The 21,699-nt window shown below is 42.8% G+C and overlaps 1 protein-coding gene across 3 annotated transcripts in view; it reads left to right on the top strand.

The window, feature by feature from the left end:
- The window catches only part of NUDCD1 (NudC domain containing 1), a 1,249,938-nt gene that overhangs the window by 327,904 nt on the left and 900,335 nt on the right, over nucleotides 1–21,699 (top strand). For all 3 annotated transcript variants that reach the window (XM_069621511.1, XM_069621512.1, XM_069621510.1), the window contains exon 3: nucleotides 19,497–19,682. In XM_069621511.1, coding sequence (XP_069477612.1) covers nucleotides 19,497–19,682 — 186 coding nt within the window. The remainder of the gene's footprint in view (nucleotides 1–19,496; nucleotides 19,683–21,699) is intronic.

The raw sequence follows: 21,699 nt of genomic DNA, 5'->3' as shown, positions 1-21,699 counted from the left end.
AGGTGGACACATGAGAACAGCGGTTGATCTTACCTTAGGATTTCTGCAATCCGGAAACCTGGCAAAAATAATAATTAACTTTTAAAAGAAAAAATATGAAAATAAATAGTAGCAAGGGTACATTCTTCTGTTTAGATGCTTTGCGGAGCTTGTCCAAACATTCCGATTTGACTATCGCAGAACAAATGCTTGAGATGGCTAAAAATATCCCCCTACCAGAGACCCCAAGACCCGAAAAACAGGTAGAGGGAATCCCTCAACAAATTGGACCAGCTTGCTCAAACGAGGGAGGGAACCCCGAAGGGGCAATACCTATACTGGTGGGCAACAATTTACTAACATTTTTTGAACAATGCGATAAGCAGGACAAGTCGTTGCATACAGAGATTCAGGCACACGCTGACATTTCACTTTCTCTTGCTATTTACTCGGATCTGGAGGAAAATGATTCAGACACTACAGGAACATCGTATATTTCGACCCCTGGACTGAGATCTACCTAGGCCACAGAACAAAATTCCTCTGGCAGTAACAAGGAGAAAGAGAGCACAATTCCCAGTGCAGAAAAAGCACTGTTTGCACTAAACTATGTACACTCCTCGTTTAAAACCCTATATGAGGGAATTAAGCAAGAGTTACAGGTCCATTCAATAATTCTAGCCTCCATATTAAGGAAACTGGATGTGGTTTTAATGAAGCAGACCTGAAAGCTCATTTTACAACAAACTCCAATAATCTGCAAAGTGGTTCCTCTGACCTAACTCGGACAATATAAATTCTAAAGGAGGCAGAAATCCTGTCCCAAGTTCAATTAAATCCTTCCATGGCCGTTACGGGGGTCGGGGGGCGAGCACCAGCGAGTCGTGTGGCCAAAGCAATATCTGTTTGGCAAAAGAGGTTACTGCCTCTATTCAGTCTTCACCAAGGAAAGCCAAAAAAAGAAACCATTTAGACCAGCAGGAGAAAAGGGCATAAAACACATATCAGGCAATCCTCTCGCAAATTCCTCTGGAATCTGACCATAAAAGAAGCTTTTGCCAAGTCACGTCCTTTGACTGAGAGCCTAAAGAACTGCAGAAGAATTGAAGGTACAGGCTTTCTGAAGGGGAAAGCCACCAACTCTACTCTCCGACCGAAAGCTAATATGGACAGTGGGTCAGAAGTGAAAATATCAGACTGAGGTTTTAATGTCAGGTCCTGAGGAAGTGCGGCAGCCTTATCTCGAACCGATCAGCAATAGCCTATCGCGTCCGCGTCTGTGGTTGGGCAACGGATGGTGGATCTTGTGAAAAGGAGACCATACTTGGGATCGACACAAACTGAATTAAATGGTGCTTTTCAAACTGAGGACTCTCAAGGAAATCTCCCCTCCCCCGGAGAAATATAATAGGAAAGCGGTCCCAATGGGTGAACTCACGGGTCCCCTCAGTTCTCTGGGGCAAAATAGCAATCGGGTCAAAGTAACATGGATGTGTGATACGGCTTCTACTCAAACAGAAAAAGATAATGAATTTGTTCCCCTGGAGCTGAGGATGAACGGGAAAGAAAGTTTGCTCTCCCCTACATACAAGTTTGCTTCCCCCCTGGCATCTAGGAGAAGGGTTTCTAGGTGACTGCAAATCATGGAAGAAGAGTCAACGTAAAAAGCGGTTTACAATTTATGAAAATTATTGAATCCTTGAAAAGGGTAGTTGCTCATAACCCCACAATTGCCTCTTCCTATGAACACTCTAAACCCCAAAATGACTCAGCAGGTTTGCTTCACCCAAAAATCAAAAATGTCTGCTCACGCTGTCAAAAGTCAGGTAAGTGAATGTTGAGAAGAGGGGGCTCCAGCTGGATGAGCTTATTGTTAAGTTGAAAGAAATGGTTGAACCTAATGTTGCAGCTGCCAAATTACAATTGACTTACCTTGGAGTAGCGGGCTCTGTATATCATAAAATGTGTGGGATGTCCAAACCTTTGCCCTTAAAAAAGCAATATGTACATAAAAGTGACCCTAGGGGGAAACAGTGAAGGAGGAGGAGCCTGGCCATAGGGATGGTCAGTACTCCTGGAAGGTAACCCAAGAGGGAAAGGCTCAAATGGTAAGCGCTTTATGAAGATTGAGAGCTTGATTAGAGCCGATCCCCCGGTTTCTTTTTGAATAGAGAAGCCATTCTGAACCTATTTTTGGAAGTTCCAAACCTTTATGGCATAGGAACTAGGGACATTCAAAGAGTCAAATTCTGCCACTTGCTCAGACCAACGGTGTTTCTCTGCACGTGGGGTCCAACTTGGTGGCTGATTTAATCTTGCTTGAAGTCTCAAGATTGCGTGCCTTCGGTTTTGAAATTATTGAAATTAAATCGACAGAAACCATGAGAGTTACTGGCCCCCAGAGAAGGCAAAACGAACAGTACACAGTAAATAATGTAAATGACAATAGGGTGGAATATGGGAATAAAATGCATCTCCCCGAGAAAAATCACAGCAGGCCCAATTCGAAGGAAGATTGGTCATGGCTCCTATGTGCAATTTCAAATGATAGGAGCAATATAGGGACACAACATCCTCTTTAGATGGCATCCTCTCAGCATAATGGGAGGATAGCTCGGGGGCAACGTGCTTGCCTTGGAAGCAAGACAACATGTTCGATCCCCGGGTCTGCGCTTAGAAACCTCTGGGTGTTAAGCACGTTATAAATAACATATACATCATATCATATCAATGGGATTGTTGGTTTGCTCTCATGGAACTCCAGAGGCCATAGTGAGCTTTTTAAAAACCAAGATTTAAACGTGGTATTAAGAGCACATGGTATTGTATGCCTTCAACAACACCGGGTTCTGAACCCCCCACAGTGTTGATGGTTATCGGGTCTTTTTATCAGGGGGTGCGGGGAAGACCAAAGGGGGACTTGACTACCCAGATAATACAAGGGTCTGGAATTATGTCATCTAGGGTGGTTGCCTCTGAGACAGGTTTATTGGCCATTGAGTTTGCTACTTACAATGTGGGCGAACAAATGTGGGTTTGTTTAATCAGTATTTACTGGCATGAGGGAGTGAAACCACTTAAACACTTCCGAAACTACTAGAAAATATTGTGACCACATGGAGAGTTGAAAGGGCAAACAGCCATATTGTAATGGTGGGGGGATCTTAATTGCATGTTTTTATTTATTTATTTTAGCATTTTTAAAGCGCTCACACAGCCCACGGGCATTGAGGCGCTGTTACAGGAATTGTTTGTTTTAGTTGCGTAGTTTTTTGTTTTAATTGCGTATTTATAACGTGCTTAAATACCCAGAGGTTTCTAAGCGCAGACTTTGGGATTGAACCTGTGTTGCTTTGTGTCGTCTTGCTTCCAAGGCGAGCATGTTACTGCTGAGCTATCCTCCCGGGACATGCTGTTCGGGGGAGTTGATTCTGAACCCCATGGCTGGATAGATTGTCAAAGTCCCTTGGGGAAGAAATCCTGTAATGGTGAACAATGGTCCGTGGTTCTGAGGACCTTGGAGTCTATTAAAGGTGAATTGATCGCAAACTGGGGATTAAACTGAGCATTATACCTGGTTTAGAGGGAATCTGCGCTCTAATTTGGATTGTTTTTATGGATCAATTTCTTTTTAATCAATGTGTGAAATTTACAGTAGTGTCAACCGCATGAAGTGACCATTGTTACTTGTCTTGTTTTCTAAATGTGCCCAGGGTGTGTCCCCTAACGGGAAAAGTTTGGTCCTAAGGTAAAGGTCAACCTGGGGGGCAATCGAATCACATGGAATGAAGGCCTCATCAAAAGATTCAATGAGGTGATTGAGAAGGTGATGGTAACAACTGATTTGCAGCATACAATGGGCTAATTATCAATTGACAGATTTGAGGATGCAATCTGTTTGATCCCCAGGGTGTTAGTAAAAAGTCCACGAAGTCCAAAGAGGATATAGGCAATACCCATGTTTATGACAAGAGGATAGCACTGAAAAAAGGGTAAATGAAAGCACAAGTTAGATTGGTAAGGAAAATGATTCTGCCATCTTTGGAAAGAAACATGACAATTGGGAAAATTGTTTTGAAATACAAAAATTGGGTTAAAAGACAGAGCAAAATTACAAAATAGTGACTCAATGAGTATGTTGGATTCTCTTGGAGGGAACATTTCAGGCAAATTTTGGTTTATTGTTAATTCATGTAAATACCAGCAGATGGCAGTGCAAATGAATGCAGTGGCGGAAGCTGCATGGATTTCCCATTTCGAGAACCTATACTCTAAGGATAGAGGGAGGCTCCAGGAGAAACCTAGAGAAATGGGATTTGATTTTAATAGCAATAATATAGATTTTTCACCTGAAACGATCTTAGAATGTATAAAAGGGGCGAGTGATGCTAAGGCCCCTGGGCCAAATAAACCTTCAAACAAGCTATTCAAATCGAATCCTAAAACGTGGGCCTTCACTCTCAGTTCTGATTAGGGATATAATGGAAAAAGATACATTTCCCCCCTCCTGGAGATTTGCCCATATAATTCCAATATACAAACAAGGTCTCTGTTCAGATCCTAGAAACTACCGACCGATCTCCATTATTGACGCAGATAGTAAAATCTTTGCACCAATTTTACTTAAACATTGGGAGGAGTGGGCGGAGGAATCTGGGCGATTTTTGCCCTTGGCAAACCGGGTTTAGAAAAAGACGGGTAACAGAAATCAAAATGGTTATTATGAAGCTATGTCAACCGCTCGCAGTTGAGGGCAAGTATAAGAGAATTTTTGTGGCATCTATAGACCTAAATCAGGCCATTGACATGGTGAGTCTCAGATATGGAAGGTTCTATGTTCAAGTCAATGCCCGAATATTCCACCCCCTCTTCCTCCTCACCTGTCTCTTGTTCCTCAGAGGAGCTCTCTGTAGAAATCGTCCTTCTGTTTCTCCAAGTTCCCTCTTGTCTTTCTTTGCAGGGTTTGGGAAAAACTCATCTGGAGGCCACCTTGCCAGCTAGTAGACTGCTCGGCAGTGGGACCCCCAGGGAGTCCGCCCCTAATTCCAGGGAAAAAGGCGGAGGCTGGAAAAAACCCTGGCGCAATGGTTTTCTGTCGCAGGATGGAATGCAGGTGAGCAGTGACTACGATTCCCAGAAGGCACTTCTGATAATCCAAACAATGCGGAATCCAGGCACAACGAAGAGGTAAGAGTTTGGAATGTTGCGGAGAGGAAGCGGCAACTGCACACGAAGAGGAGTGGGGACGGAGCAGGCAGAGCAAGGAAAGCAAGGACGAAGTCTGCAGGCAGAAAGCGGGAGGCGCGGTGAAGGAAAGTAGGAAAACAGCACACAAGCAGAGAAGCCGCAGGAGGGCAGAAGATACTCACTAGGCAGGCGCGTAGGAAGAAACTCAGCGTGAAGACCCAAAGCGGAAACAAAGGGTTGCAACGCACCGGCATAGCTGTCCAGAGCGTAGATAACGTCGAGCCTCAGGGGGCGTGGCAAAACAGTCCAAACACTAGACTGCAGCAGCTGGTTCCGTTAGTGTTTCTTCCATCGTGTCCACAACTTCCAGGACGGACGCGTCATGACAGTATAACACCTCTTCCATTGGACCCCCCGGGCTTCCCTGGATGGTTTCTATGGAAGAGATGTAGTCTGGGTGCACTGAGGTTCTTTGTTGGTTCCCAGGATCTTTCAGTCCAAGGGTATCCTTTCCAAAGTATGATGTACTGGAGAACCCCGTTTCTGTAACGCGAGTCCAAGATGCGAGAGACTTCATATTCGGGATCTTCTTCTAAGTTTGGGATGCATCTCTTGATTCGTCTTTTGTAGGGATCTCTTTTGTATTCCTTGAGAAGGGACACATGAAATACTGGATGGATCCTTCGTAAGGAAGAGGGTAATTTAAGTCGGAAGGCTACTGGATTGATTTGCTGTTCAATGATATATGGGCCAATATACCGTGGAGTAAATTTCCCTGGACGTATCAGCCTTGGTAAGTATTTTGTGGATAATCAAACCTTATCTCCTGGCTTCCAGGTTGGGTTTTCTCATCGATTTCTGTCGGCCCATTTCTTATATGATTGACGGCTGGCCGATAATGTTTCCTGAGCCCTCAAGTGGGTTTGTTTGAGGGTGTCCAACATCTGATCTACAGTGGGTATGTTAGTGGTTGGGATCACTGACTGTGGGATATGTCGCGATTCGTATCCATAAGTACACTTGAAAGGACTCATACTAATTGCCAAATGCACTGTGGGATTATAAGAGAACTCGGCAATGGATAGAAGTTGGCTCCAGTTATCCTGTGTCTGATTGCAGTAACATCTGAGATACTGTTCTAGCGTAGCGTTTAGTCATTCTGTCTGCCCGTTGCTCTCAGGATGGAATCCGGAAGACAACGCCCTTTGGATCCTTAACTGTTTACAAAACGAGGACCAAAATTTGGAGGTAAATTGAGTCCCTCGATCCGAGACTATTGTGTGTGGGAATCCATGTAGTTTGACTATGTCTTTCAGAAATACTTCTGAAGTCTTGGTGGCAGATGGAATCCCCTGGAGGGGGGAAAAATTAGCAAGCTTACTGAATGAGTCTACTACTACCATGATGGCTGTGAATCCTTCGGACGGAGGTAAGTCCACGATAAAATCCATGGATATATGTTGCCAGGGACTAGCGGGTAACGAATCTTGTTGGAGAAGGCCCAGCGGCTTGGCTGTACTGTATTTGCTTTGTGCACACGTGGGACAAGAGGATACATGTGCATAAACATCCTTGACCATTGTCGGCCACCAAAAGTGTCTCCTCAGTAGATGTAACGTGTCCGCCCGACCCTTGTGACCCGCCGTAGGTAGATCGTGACACCAGGCAAGTGCTTGAGACTGAAGTACTGAATTCGGAATGAACAGCAGATCATCTTTAAACAGGTATTCACCCTTCTTGATTAAGGATGGTAAATGTGTGCCAGTGGATCTTGCTTGGGCTTCTAACACTTGTTGTAAAAAGGTGTTGACAGTTCCTATGAATTTCTTCCCTTGAAGTAACTGTTCGTGATTGGAGTACTCTTCCCCAAAACTCTGGGAGAGGGCATCCACCAGATGGTTCACCTTTCCAGGTAAGTAGGTTAGTTCGAAATCATACTGAGAAAAGAAGTATGCCCACCTGGCATGGCGAGAATTTCGGCATTCCATGCTCTTGAGTACGCTAAGATTCCGGTGATCAGTGCGAACCTGGAACGGGAAGTTAATTCTTTGTAAAAGGTGCCGCCATTCTTCACAGGCCTGTCTGATGGCCAACAGTTCTTTTTCTACTACAGAATAATTATTTTCGCTCGGGGAGAGTGTCCTTCAATAATAAGCAATGGGATGCTCCAGTTGATCTTCCTTTCTTTGTAGGAGAGCAGCTCCAATAGCTCCTTGAGAGGCGTCTGTCTCTACAATGAAGGGTAAGGCTTGATCTGGTTGCCTGAGGATTGGTGCGGAAACAAAAGCCTCCTTGAGATGTTTGAAAGCTAAATCAGCTTCCTGATTCCAGCAGAATCGTGTACCTTTCTTCAATAAGGCTGTGATGGGCAGGACAATGTTAGAAAATCCCGGTATAAATTTACGATAAAAATTTGCCAGTCCTAAGAACCTCTGTATATCTTTCACTGAGTTTGGAGTTGGCTAGTTTTGGATGGCTAAGGTCTTGTTGGGATCCATTTCTACCCTTCCTTCCGACAAGATAAATCCCAGATAGGGGACTGAAACAGCCTCAAATACACATTTTTCTGGTTTGGCTAGTAGATGATGGATACGGAGCCTTTGGAGTACCTCCAGTACATGCCGACGATGTTGTGTTAGGGTTGATGAATATACTAAGATGTCATCCAGATAAACTACTACTGAGTTGAACAAAAGATCGCAGAGAATCTTGTCCATAAATCTCTGGAATTGAGCTGGTGCGTTAACCAACCCAAAAGGCATCACTTTATTCTCGTAACGACCCAAGGGAGTCTGGAAAGCGGTCTTCCATTCATCTCCTTTTCATACTCTCAAGAGATGGTATGCTCCTCTTAGGTCCAACTTAGTAAACCCCTTGGCTCCTTGTACTGCTTCCATTATATCCTTGATCAAGGGCATGGGGTATCTATCCCGAAAGTCAAGCCATTGAGACCCCTATAGTTGATACAAGGTCGGAGCTCCTTGGTACCTTTCTTGGGGATAAAAATTAAAGAAGCTCCGGCCGACGAGGTGGATTCTTGTGTAAGACCATTTTGAATATTGGTATCCAAATATTCTCTTAGCGCTTCCTTTTCAGGAAGAGACAATGGGAACATACGTCCAAAAGTAACCACAGCATTCGGTACAAGGTCGATCTTACAATACTCATTGCGATTTGGAGGTAAAGGTCTGGGTTGAATGTGTGCAAACACATCTGCAAAACCTCGATAATGCATTGGTATGGCGTTGATACTTCTTACAGAAAGAGAAGTCTCTTGAGGACATATTTGTTCTTTGTTGGATAGGCAGGATTGAAAACATTGTTCTGAGCGAAATTCCACTACATTGTTTGTCCAGTCAATGCCTGGATTATGCCTTCTTAACCATGGGATGCCTAAAATAATCGGGAAGTGAGCAGCTCTTATTAAATCAAACATCATTACTTCCTGATGTGATTTCATCTTGACTCCCAGCTCCTGAGTCTCCTGCCTGATTAGGCCCGAGGACAAGGGGGTACCATCCACCCCTTCTACAGGGATTGGGAGAGGTTTCTCTCTTCTGGGGATGGCATGATCTAAAGCCCATTGATCGTCCATGAAGTTCCCTGCCGCTCCACAATCCAAAATGGCTAAGAATTCTACAGAGCGTCCTCCTTTCCATTCTAGAACTACTGGTAGAACCATCAACTGATGAGAGGCATCTGACACTTGGGGTGTATTAGTGATACAGGGACCTGCCGTTTGAACCCCTTCCATGTCCCTCTTCAGGGTTGGAGTCTTTCGTTTCCTGACCTCCTGGGTGGTACCTCGGGACAATCTCGCAGGAGGTGTTTCTCAGAACCACAGTACATACATAAGCTCAAGTCCTTTCGTCTCTTTCTCTCAATTGCAGATAGGGGTCCTCGTGCAGTTCCGATTTGCATTGGTTCTTCTGGTTGTTGCACGGTTCTTTCCGGTGGTGTAGGTATATAGGAGGTTGAGTAGGATGGAATTCCAGACTTGTACCTTCTTCTTTCGGTGCGTCGCTCGGCTATGCGATATTCTATCTGAAGAGCCAGAGTAACCAGTTCCTGGAAGGATTCTGGTCTAGCCACCCTCGAGAGTTCATCCTTAATCTCATCATGTAAACCCCGCCTGAAGAGGGTTTCTTTGGCGGAATCCGGCCATCTGGTTTCTGCCGCAATCCTTTGAAAGGTTGACACATATGTCTGTACATCTTGAGGACCCTGTTTGGTATCCAAAAGGTTCTCATGTGAGCTGTACAAGACTTCTGGTCTTTCAAACCTTGTGTGAAACTGTTGAACAAAGGCTCCATAATCAGCTAGAATAGGGTCAGAATTGGTCACCAATGGTGTTGCCCAAGCTAGGGCATTACCTCCTAGATTGGAGATAAGAAACCCGACCTTTGCCTTGTCGGATGCAAACTTCTTTGGGCGAAAGGTAAAGTAGACCTGACATGCGTCGAGAAATTCTTTTATTCTTTTAGGATTACCTTTGTACTTGCCACATGGCAAGCGCATAGGGGGAAGGTCATCTCATGCATCCTCTTTGTGTAACTTGTAGACGTAAAGGCAGCATAATCCGGCTTTAATGCATTGTTATCGGCCTTTACTGCCTGTAGCTCAGCTGTTATTCCCTGAATTGCATTGACGAGTTCCTGGTACTGCTCCAGACTGGCCATCTTTGGGCGTTGCAATCTCTCAGATATGGAAGGTTCTAGTTCAGGTGAATGCCGAAATAGTCCACCCCCTCTTCCTCCTCACCTGTCTCTTCTTCCTCAGAGGAGCTCTCTGTAGAAATCGTCCTTCTGTTTCTCCAAGTTCCATCTTGTCTTTCTTTGCAGGGTTTGGGACGAACTTGTCTGGAGGCCACCTTGCCAGCTAGTAGACTGCTCGGCAGTGGGACCCCCAGGGAGTCTGGCCCTAATTCCAGGTAAAAAGGCGGAGGCCGGAAAAAAACCTGGCACAATGGTTTTGTGTCGCAGGATGGAATGCAGGTGAGCAGTGACTACGATTCCCAGAAGGCACTTCTGATAATCCAAACAATGTGGAATCCAGGCACAACGAAGAGGTAAGAGGTTGGAATGTTGCGTAGAGGAAGCGGCAACTGCACACGAAGAGGAGCGGGGACGGAGCAGGCAGAGCAAGGAAAGCAAGGACGAAGTCTGCAGGCGGCAAGCGAGAGGCGCGGTGAAGGAAAGTAGGAAAACGTCACACAAGCGGGGAAGCAGCAGGAGGGCAGAGGATACTCACTAGGCAGGCGCGTAGGAAGAAACTCGGCGTGAAGACCCAAAGCGGAAACAAAGGGTTGCAACGCACCGGCGTAGCTGTCTGGAGCGTAGATAACGTCGAGCCTCAGGGGGCGTGGCAAAACAGTCCAAACACTAGACTGCAGCAGATGGTTCCGTTAGTGTTTCTTCCATCGTGTCCACAACTTCCAGGACGGATGCGTCGTGACAGTGAGCCAAAACCTACTGTGGACAAAATTGTCGGACTGGAGATTCCCCGCCCCACCCCCGGTCTGTTGAAATTGATCAGGAAAATGCATGAATCATCTGTTATTAAGGTGAGGTTGAATCTAGAGGGGCATCTTACGAAGGAGATCTGAGTATGTAGTGGTTTGGGACAGGGGTGTATGTTGGCAACCTGTCTGTTTAACCTTTATGTCTTCGATGTTTGGGAAAAGATAGATTCACGGTCATTTGTACCTCCCAAGTTGGGCCATCTTTGTGCTTTCTGAGTGGCATACGTGAACACCATTTTGTTAATTGATCGCAACCCCTTAGGTCTTCAAAGGTTGCTTTCACTGTTTGAAAACTATGCAAATGAAAATTGCTTAAAAATGTATAATAATAAAACAAAGATCAAGACTTTCTCTAAAGGTGGGGGAAAACCAAAGGCAAACTAGTTTCTGGGTGGACAGAGTCTGGAAAAGGTAACAGAAATAACATATCTGGGTTTCCTGATAACCAGAATGTCAAATAAGGCCTTGGTCTTCCGGCACTATACAAAGAAAACAGATTTACTCATCTCACATTTGATTTGTCTAAAAAGAAGAAATTCTACGTTGGGACAGTAATCCCTAAACTTACCGATGGAATTTAAATGTATCACATTTGGCTGGAAGACTTTTTAGTAAGAATAAAGAGTCTGTTATGGCGCAGTGTTTTGGCGATTCCAAATTCTGTGGCAACATCAGCAATCCTGTTTGACTTGGGGCTTGGAGGAATTATTGGTGTTGTAAAATGGAAAAAATTATCACGGTTTCAAAAGTTTACAACTCCCAGCTCAAACTCTCTTTATTACGATTTTGGCCAGATGATGGAGGGTCAAGTTAAATCTTTAAGAGAATTTGAGGGGGATTGTGTATTAATGCTGTCTGGCTTGGGTCTATCGGTAGGGATTTTATAAATGATCCTGAATTGGTCAGAAGGTCTCTAAAGTTGTCTGAGTTCGCCAACTTGACAGAAAAATTCCACCAACAAAAAAGTTAACCTGCTCTTGCTCATGAACATAAGAGTGGGTGACCTGGCCCAACATTTGAAACGCTCCCCTTTTTCTGATTCAGTTGGAATCTTCATAAGACGCGCAACATTGTTGCATGCTATGGTAAATTGGCAAGGGAAAGGATTTTTTGTTGTTTTTGAAAGGAATCCATCAAAACTTTGAAACATCTGGTAATGGGGTGTCCTGCTGTGAACAAAAATCGAAAATTCACTTCTCCAAGTATGTGGGTAAAAGGGAATTGCTGGATACTGAGGCATTCTGGAAAAATTGCCTGAGTGGTACACTGATTTTGTGTGCGATTTGCCACTGTGGGTTTTTTAAACCCATTGGGTTTTCAAGATGAGTCTTGACAAAATGTTGCATGTAAATTGATTCAGTGGTATGATGGTTGAAAATCTTGGTGTATTTTGTAAATAATGGTATATGAACTGATAACAATGCAGTTTGGTATGAAACCGTACTGTGCTGCTAGTGTGCAAGTATTGTGTTTTTATAATTCAATGTATGTTGTTTTTTCAGCAATATGAATTTGATTAATGGAAATGCAAACCTTTTAGAGGGCGAATCTTGAATTATGATGTGTGCTCTATATACCTATGTGGTCTTCTTGTTTTTTTAATCTTTTATTTTAAGGTTGAGTATTCCTTAGCCAAGAAATAAAACATAAAAAATGTTTTAAAAAAATGTAAAGGAATCCCGGTGGCTACCTCTGCTTTGCAGAGGGATGTGGGTAGTTCCAGTTGTAAACATCTGTTGTGCGACTACATAGCCTTCCCTGCGCACATTCACCAAGCCCTACTTCTTGCTTTTCTTATTCGGTCAGTTGGCCTGCTTTGGTCAATCTGTTCTCCGGAGTTTACCAGTGTAGGTAATGGTTCCTTGCTCCTTCAAGCTCTGTACTGCTGTCAGAGACCTTTGAAGACGAGAGAGGAATCATGTAGGAGAACACATTATTTACCTCTGTTAATGTTCTTTCTGGTGGATTAATCCTTTGTCCCCTTCAGATCAACTCCTCAGCATCCCTACCTGCCTCATCTAGGGCATTCTTGTCTCTTGCACTGTTGCTGTTCCACACCATTGGAGTACAAGGAAAATGGATACAAATTAGATCATTGGGTACTTTAGGCTTCCTGTATTTCACCAAAGACCTCACACCCTGAGTTATGAATGGCAACCACTTGAAGCTGCAGTGCGTCACAAGCTCGCTGAACGTTTCTGAAGAAAGCCTTGCCCCTTTAGGGATAGTTCTAAGATGATAAATCTGTTGGAAGGAAGGACTAATTAATCAGAATATTACTGAACGCAAGTCATTTGTTCTCCCAGGGTCCCCTTCTGGAGGCATACCCCTGCTCCCCACTTGTGTGGAACAGCAATTAACTATGTTCTGTAAGGGATCAAGGGCAAGACTCGGGCACAGTAATATGTTTCAATGTCCAACAGGACCTTTATTGTGAAAATAATAAGAGCTTTGCAGAAAAGCTTACATATCCCTATAATTGAGGTGTTTCACTACCTCAAGAAAACTAAGGAACGTCTGTGTCAGGATGTAGAATCCATAAGCACAAGAAAGGGAAGGAGGTTCACGTGAATCAAACCATTGAATCAATCAACCGAATGAAATACTCATTGAGTAGGCGCTGGATGGGTAGATAGACCAGGTCAAGATGAATACATTTATTTATCAATTAATCTTTAATAAACACATATTCAATTCTATTACACATAGTACAAAATTCACGATAAAAGCAGCATAAAAACACACAACCAATATTACGCATATCCAATTAAAGTGCATATAGGTTTAGTAGACATCCTAAAGTGTAAAATGGACACACTGTGCATAGGATGATTCAGAAACATATTGCATCAGAGGACAGCTTGAATCTCTAATCAATGCCCAATCTATATTCACAATCAAAATTGCATAACCAAAATAAGGCAAAGAGGAGAGAAAAAAGTAAAAATATAAAGAAGGAAAATAAGTAAAGGCAAATAAACAAAAAAACATATATGTATATGGCGGGCACCATCCCACACAGGTCAAGACAATCAATGTTTTCTGTAGGATAAATAAGTTGTCCCCAATCAACAAATCAATTGTATTATACAAAAGACAAACAGAAATGCATCAGTGTATACCAAAGCAAATGCAAAACTTGTCTCCAATCTGACCATAGTAGTCAACAACCAGTACCTAGTACAGCTACCAACAGTCTTATGGGCTGTACTGGTATCTAACACAGGTAGTTTCGACGACTAATTGACAGTGTCTAAGCCGTCTGTCTCTTAACCTGGTAAGAGAGAGAAGGCTTGACAGTCGTCTTCCTCAGGACAGATTAGGTCATCAATTGTGCAAAATACATGTAGTTTCTCCACATAACATTTTTTTTTACAACTGGGCACTTGTTAACAGACGATAAAAGAATGTCTTGGTGCTATTCCATGTGTCCCTTCTTCTTCATATGGTATTTCCTTAGTTCACAAGGATGGTCAATACGTTCCATCTTACTCTTGCTCAGAACTAAGGTTACATCAAATCAAGGAAGAATATATAGAAAGAAGGGAGAAAGGGAGAAACATCGCTTGACCTGATCTAGCAAACCCATGCAACACCCCATACAAGCAATTGATAATATGATCCCAATAGTAATAATCGGGAAGTAGCCCCACCCTCTACTCTTGGAAATAGTCAGAGGTGGGAAATCCTGAAATAGTTTATAGGATAATGTCAGGGGACATATCACCCCTACATCTATGCCGTGAATATACAATTAAGTTAATCCAACAAGGCAAAAAGGGGAGAGGAAAGTCTAAATCAATCTTGGCGTTCACTACCATCCCAGTGGTTACGTGACTAGAGTACAAAGTGGAAACCACCCTAACAGTACAGTACATCCGAAAAGTACAGAAAACCTACCTTCAGGTCAAAAACGGACACTCCTCTAGAATGTGTCCAAAGGGAAACAATCCAGAATGAGGAACTTCTCTTAGTAGTGCAACTTCAGAATCTAATAGGGGTGCAATGTGGATCCATACTGAGTGGAAAAGGATCTCATCAGCTGATGTCCTTTTGTGAATTGCACCCCTATTAGATTCTGAAGTTGCACTACTAAGAGAGGTTCCTCATTCTTGGATTGTTTCCCTTTGGACACATTCTAGAGGAGTGTCCGTTTTTGACCTGAAGGTAGGTTTTCTGTACTGTTAGGATGGTTTCCACTTTGTACTCTAGTCATGTAACCACTGGGATGGTAGTGAACTCCAAGATTGATTTAGGCTTTCCTCTCCCCTTTTTGCCTTGTTGGATTAACTTAATTGTATATTCACGGCATAGATGTAGGGGTGATATGTCCCCTGACATTATCCTATAAACTATTTCAGGATTTCCCACCTCTGACTATTTCCAAGAGTAGAGTGTGGGGCTACTTCCCGATTATTACTTTTGGGATCATATTATCAATTGCTTGTATGGGGTGTTGTATGGGTTTGCTAGATCAGGTCAAGCAATGTTTTTAAGTTTGCAGTTTTTTACTTCCATTGATGTATTGTCTTACATTTTTACATTTTTTCTTTCTCTCTTCTTTCTATATATTCTTTCTTGATTTGATGTAACCTTAGTTCTGAGCAAGATTAAGATGGAACGTATTGACCATCCTTGTGAACTAAGGAAATACCATATGAAGAAGAAGGGACACATGGAATAGCACCAAGACATTCTTTTATCGTCTGTGAACAAGAGCTCAGTTGTAAAAAAAAATGTATGTGGAGAAACTACATGTATTTTGCACAATTGATGACCTAATCTGTCCTGTCCTGAGGAAGACTGTCAAGCCTTCTCTCTCTTACCAGGTTAAGAGACAGACGGCTTAGACACTGTTAATTAGTTGTCGAAACTACCTGTGTTAGATACCAGTACAGCTCATGAGACTGTTGGTAGCTGTACTAGGTACTGGTTGTTGACTACTATGGTCAGATTGGAGACAAGTTTTGCATTTGCTTTGGTATACACTGATGCATTTCTGTTTGTCTTTTGTATAATACAATTGATTTGTTGGTTGGGGACAACTTATTTATCCTACAGGAAACATTGATTGTCTTGACCTGTGTGGGATGGTGCCCGCCATATACATATATATGATTTTTTGTTTATTTGCCTTTACTTATTTTCCTTCTTTATATTTTTACTTTTTTCTCTCCTCTTTGCCTTATTTTGGTTATGTAATTTTGATTGTGAATATAGATTGGGCATTGATTAGAGATTCAAGCTGTCCTCTGATGCAATATGTTTTTGAATCATCATATGCACAGTGTGTCCATTTTACACTTTAGGACGTCTACTAAACCTATATGCACTTTAATTGGATATGCGTAATATTGGTTGTGTGTTTTTATGCTGCTTTTATCGTGATTTTTGTACTATGTGTAATAGAATTGAATATGTGTTTATTAAAAATTAATTGATAAATAAATGTATTTGTCTTGACCTGGTCCAACAAGGCATCCAGCGCCTACTCGATAAGTATTTCATTTGGTTGATTGATTCAATGGTTTGATTCACGTGAACCTCCTTCCCTTTCTTGTGCTTATTGTTCTGTGCTTCCCCTGGGTTCACATTGTCGGAGACGCCTATCCTGGATTATATAGGATGTAGAATCAAAGCATGTCCTGTGCCCAAACTCTAAACTGTCCCTTACACGCTAAACTCAGAATAATGTGTACAGGGATATCTGCAAGCTTTGTGGATGTAGCTTTCTCTCAATAGTTCAAAGCAAAAAGATCTCAAGCGTCCAAAACAGAAGAAATGCAATGGTCTACTAGAATACCTAGGGGGAAGGACCTCCCTTCCCCTATGTTTCTTCTATTCTGCTATTAGCTTTCCAATAATTCAAAAGAAAGTTTATTAATGTTCCATGATTCTCACAAAGGGTTTCCACCCCTATATTCCTTTCTCGATTCAATAATTTTCTGCACAGTTCATAAAGGGGACATCTTCTCCCTTGAGCTTCTTCGCTACATTATGCCTCTATAGTCTTAGGAGAAATACCTCTTTCTCTGTTGATCCTTTCCTTCTCACAGTTCAATCGTTTAAAGGTATTAACTTCACTCCACTGGGGAGCAGTGGGGGGCGGTGGAGGTGAATCTTTTTTTGAATTTCCTTTATCTATGCAACCCTGTTTAATATCCACGTTCTTTTAATTTATATCTCAATCGTCCTTAAAAAGGTAGGACTTTTCCCTTCTTTTTTTAACAGCCCTTTCCTTTTACCCTGGTGTACTCCCCTGCCAGGGTGCATGCCACTCTCTCACCAATTTCCAAACTGGATAGGGCTCTTCCCCTTTTACAATTAAAAATCACAGTTTCACAATATTGTTCTCTTCCTTCCTGGTTTGCCCTTCTACCAGGATGTCACACACTTGTCTCCAAAATATAGCTTTGCTTTCTCTCTTTACTCCTCGTTTACTCCCTTGCCAGGATGTTTCACTTACTTTTCGTGTAAATCCCTGACTCACTATTTGCCGGGTTCACCAGCCTGTCAGGACTTTTCCAATTTTCAATCGCTTTCCTTTTCCTCCATAAAATAAAGTTTCTTCAATACTGGGTCACCAACCCTTTCTTAGCAAAGTTTACAATTATAATCTCCTTTTTCAGGTATTGGGTTCCTGACGCTTTTTCCCACACTGTCTGGGTTACTATCAGCCTCTCTTCCCCAGTACCGGATCATTGAAACTTTCATGACATTGTCTGTAAAAAATGTTTCAGGCTTTTTCCCCAGACACGGGGTTACAGCCCCTTTTTCATATCCATTCACGTCCGTCTCTCCACTGGTTTCAATCACTTGGTTGCGTGCTGGCAAGGACATGCAAGCCTCGATCTTAAGCGCTCCAGTGACCCATTCTCTCTATTTGGGCTTACCGGCAACCTCCAATGTGCCTCGCATTCTTCCGTCCTTCCGGTCTTCGCACTGGCTGGAAGAGCGACCCGTTAGTCGCTCGGCTCCCGCTTTCCTCTATGCCGATCCAGACAGCTCCGGCTGCCTCTCACACCAACGCAGCACACTTCTCCTTTTTTGCTCTTCTATATCCCTACTCTCGCAATCCTCTAATAATCTTCACAGAACGCTTGCGCTCTGTGTTCCAACAAGTGCCAGCCCAAGCTGAGTTCTTCTGCAGCTTCAATCTCTCCTCCCATGTCTGATCAGCTGTATGTGTTTTAATCTTCCCTGTCCTCATGATTACTTTCCAAAGACTATAGCGCAGTGTTTGCTTCCCACCTCTAGTGATCATCATTGTTATATCCTTCTTCCTCATCTCCGTACTAAAAAGGGGAGAGGGAGGCAAGCATTGGAGGTTGATTATGTAGATTTGGGAACTTTGTTTCATCTACGTCACAGTAAGGCATGTTGTGAGGGACCATGAGTGTTATTCAAAATCATATTTGAGGGGGTCATTCTCTTTTACCAGTCTCTTAGCTCTCTGAAGTTCTTCCCCCCACATGGTCCTCCCGTAGATGGCCACACCCAGGATCGGAGTCGGGTAGCTTCTGCCTTTTCCAGGCCACATAGGAGAAGCTTTCCTCCAGAGAGTCAGTGGCAGTATTGTTAGATTTTCCACAGTTTTTGTAGAGAAAATGAGGGGGATGTGGTGTACGTAAACCAAAAGATTATCTTTCGGAGAACTAGGTGGCTCACATGGGACCATCATAGGCCCCTGCTGAGTGCCAGGGACCCATGATGGGCTCTCAGCAAGTGACTTTGTTGAGCGACCAAATGGGGAAAACTTGTCACATTGAACAGTCAGTGTTTCCTTTTCGACTTCTCAAGATATTCTCTATTGAGCTCTCCTTTCTCCTGGGTCTAGCTTGGTTTCCCCACATCGCTCCAGGCTATGAATGGAGTATTTCTCCATCCATAGCAGTTGGTCTAGGTTCGGTACATAGTCCCGCCTGGGAGTTTACACTCAAATCGATACATCTTGGTATTCATTAAGTTTACATTGAGTGCAAAATGAAATGGCCATTCAATATCAGATTTTAAAGTTTATTTTCTCTTAGCAAGGGTCCAAGCCCAGAGGTGCTTGATTTCTAGTCACCCGGCTAACCCCTAAACTACTGGGCTATTAATCGTTAAAAGCTTTTCTTTGGCAACTAGTACTCTATTAGTATGTCTTGTGCCTACCCTTTGTGCTTAATTTCAAAACTCTCAATGGCCTTATAAATATGGGCTAATGCACTTCCTCCTGATTTTCCCACAGAGGCAAATCTCTAAGCACTTCGATGGAAACAGATAGCCTGTTTCTTCTATCCAATGTGTCTCCCCATCCTGATGCAGAAAGCACCTTGAACTTTTTCAGTTGTGGTCCAGTGCTATGCAAGTCTGTACGGTCATACAAGCATCCTTCCCAGGTTATTCTCTAAAAGGCAGGTACAGACTCCTAGCTCTTGGCCAAGGTATTGTTGCAACACTTGATAACTGACAAAGTAGGTTCACCCCCTACTAGGTAATGTTTTGAATCATTCGGAAATGTCAGATAGATGGATGCTACCCTTTACTTTTTGACATAGCTAGTCCCCTGTTGGTAATGATGCAGGCTACTTTTATATAAATCTGTGCTTAGTTTCAGATTAGTTGATTGAAATCTTTAGTTTGTTCTTTCCCCTGCTGCAGTTCGAATAAGCCTAGTGCCAGTGTTTTTGTTTTTCTTTTTCTTTCTATAAGGGTGAGACCTTTTGGCATATGGGCAGTTGAATTTCACTTTTTGCCTCTTTGAATGTTGTGCATGTTTTTCATAGTTCTGTTGGTTCCAATTTCCTGTGTTAACTTTTTCTGGTAGGATACTACATTGGGCAAACCAAATGAGGTATTCCGGTTGCCTACAGATGTGAATGCCTGTGACACCCGCGTGTGTGCGTCAATGCATTTCCCTTCTTCTTCTTGGGCAACGGTGTCTGATGGAACAGGAAGGCTCTATCTTATCAGAACTGGAAGTCGTGGCGGCAGTTCATCTGAAAAGTGGGAGGTGAGAGCATTTGGAAAATCCTGTGTTTATATGATCCTTGTTACTTTTATACTAACATATTTTTATATTCATTTACTGGATGAAATACTATCATTGCACACCATCACATTAGCACACACACACCCTTACTCCACTTACTTAAAACTAGGTTTTAACCAGATTTCTTTTGAGCTGAATGTTTTTCTTCAGGCCCTTGTTCTGTACTATTCTGTTTATGCGAAGGGTACAGGCATACTCTCCTTGATCTCAGGTTCTTTTTTCATGGTGATTTATAAGTTGCAGATTGTGTTGTCTCTCTGGGGTGTCGGATGCAGGATCACCACAAATATAGGTTGCTTTGTAACTAGAATTGCCAGATGTGTGTGAGGAATAGCATTCTGCCAAGGGTCCAAAGCCCTTGCTTCTTTTGGTTTTTATTAAATAATAAAATGATGCAGGCATTCTCTTTCTGAAAGGGTAATCTGTTGATCAGATTCCCCGTTCATACACTGCATGCCGAAAGCATAGTATGCATCTGTGTCCTGCTGCCATCAGTATGCTGATCTGTAGCGCCTGCTCTACCTATGGCACAGAGCAGGGTCAGAAGTCGCAGGTGCATAACTGACAACAGTAGCAGCAACAGAAAAGTCTCTGCTGTGTAGGGGCCGCACTTAAGACATGCACCCCTGTACCATAACTACGATGATCATAAGTTTAACACATGAAGGTGGCAGGATAATCTCTAAAATAAAGCAATACCTGAGTTTAGGCATAGTGCTACCTATGATCACGACCGCCCCATCCAGACCTCCAGATAAGTGTCATACCAGGCCTTTTATGCATTAAAATCATGCAAATACGGCACCTTTTTGCTTAATGTGTGTATCGGACTTTTCAGAAACCAGAACATCTTGATTTTTATCTGTGTGGATGAATTAGTAGGCCATTGAAAAGCAGTCAGAAAACAATGCGTTTGCTTTCTTAGATGTGTGCAGTTAACTTTTCAGAAAGGCGCAGCACACAGTGACATAACAAATGGTTACTTTTGTTCAGCTTCTGCTGTGTTTTGTGTCTAGAGGCTCATGGAGAGATAGATATATGCTGGCATGTTTCTTTTCCTAGTTTGTCAGTGTCCTGTCAGTAATAAGATGGTAAACTTAGAAACAATTAGGAAGTGTCCTTTGTAACAAAGACATTATTTTAGTGAAAGCATGCTTGCATTGCACAAAAGTATTTGTCAGAGTTCCTGCGTTGGGTACATTCATCATCAAGCTGCATCTATTATTTCAAGTTTAGTCATGTTTTGGTTGCATGTCGTGTACATTTTACACATCTTGAGAAGGCAAATCACATTTACTCTTACTCTTTATCATTAAAGTGTAAGTTAAATTGTATGTAAAATGCTCCCGCCTCAAAACCTTATCCAATGCATGGGTGATTATGGATTGTCTAGTTTAAACATCCATCAACCTTAATTTGGTGCCAATGTGGTAAATGGTGCTATAAAAGGTCAGCGGCAGAAGAGCCTTTGCTCAAGTTTGAGTGATTGCCGTTACACTAATCACAGGGCTCACAGCGTCTTTCAGATCTTCGAGACTACAATTTAAACGTTGAAACCCTGACTCTCCAACCTGTGCATGCGCTGTGCCAAAATGAACAAAAATGGTGTTTACATTTGTATCTGAAATAGAACCTAAGCACGGCATGTCCCTGAGAGGTAATGCAGACAGATATTTAACTTTATGTAGTGCTTCATGTCGTCTTCCTTCAACTTCTAAGCACTGTGATTATTATTGCCTTTGTTGATAATTTACAGACCTCTGAACGGATGCAAGGCTAACTGTCCAGCCGGCATTTGATCATGGGATTCCTTGCATGCATGCGGAACTGAGAGTTAGTGCTCATCTGTTCCATTGGTGAGTGGGTGTTTGTGCTACTTCACTCTGCTTTATCTATGAATTATGACCAAAGCCTGCTTTTCTGTTTAAGTGGACCACTGTCCTGTGAGAATGATTTCCATACAGTTACTTTTTGCATA

This window comes from Ambystoma mexicanum, chromosome 5q (genome assembly GCF_040938575.1).
Source record: "Ambystoma mexicanum isolate Mex_15411 chromosome 5q, UKY_AmexF1_1, whole genome shotgun sequence".
NCBI classification, from domain to species: Eukaryota; Metazoa; Chordata; class Amphibia; order Caudata; family Ambystomatidae; genus Ambystoma; species Ambystoma mexicanum.
Note: the sequence above shows the minus strand (reverse complement) of the source record. Positions and strands in the feature narration are given on the sequence as shown.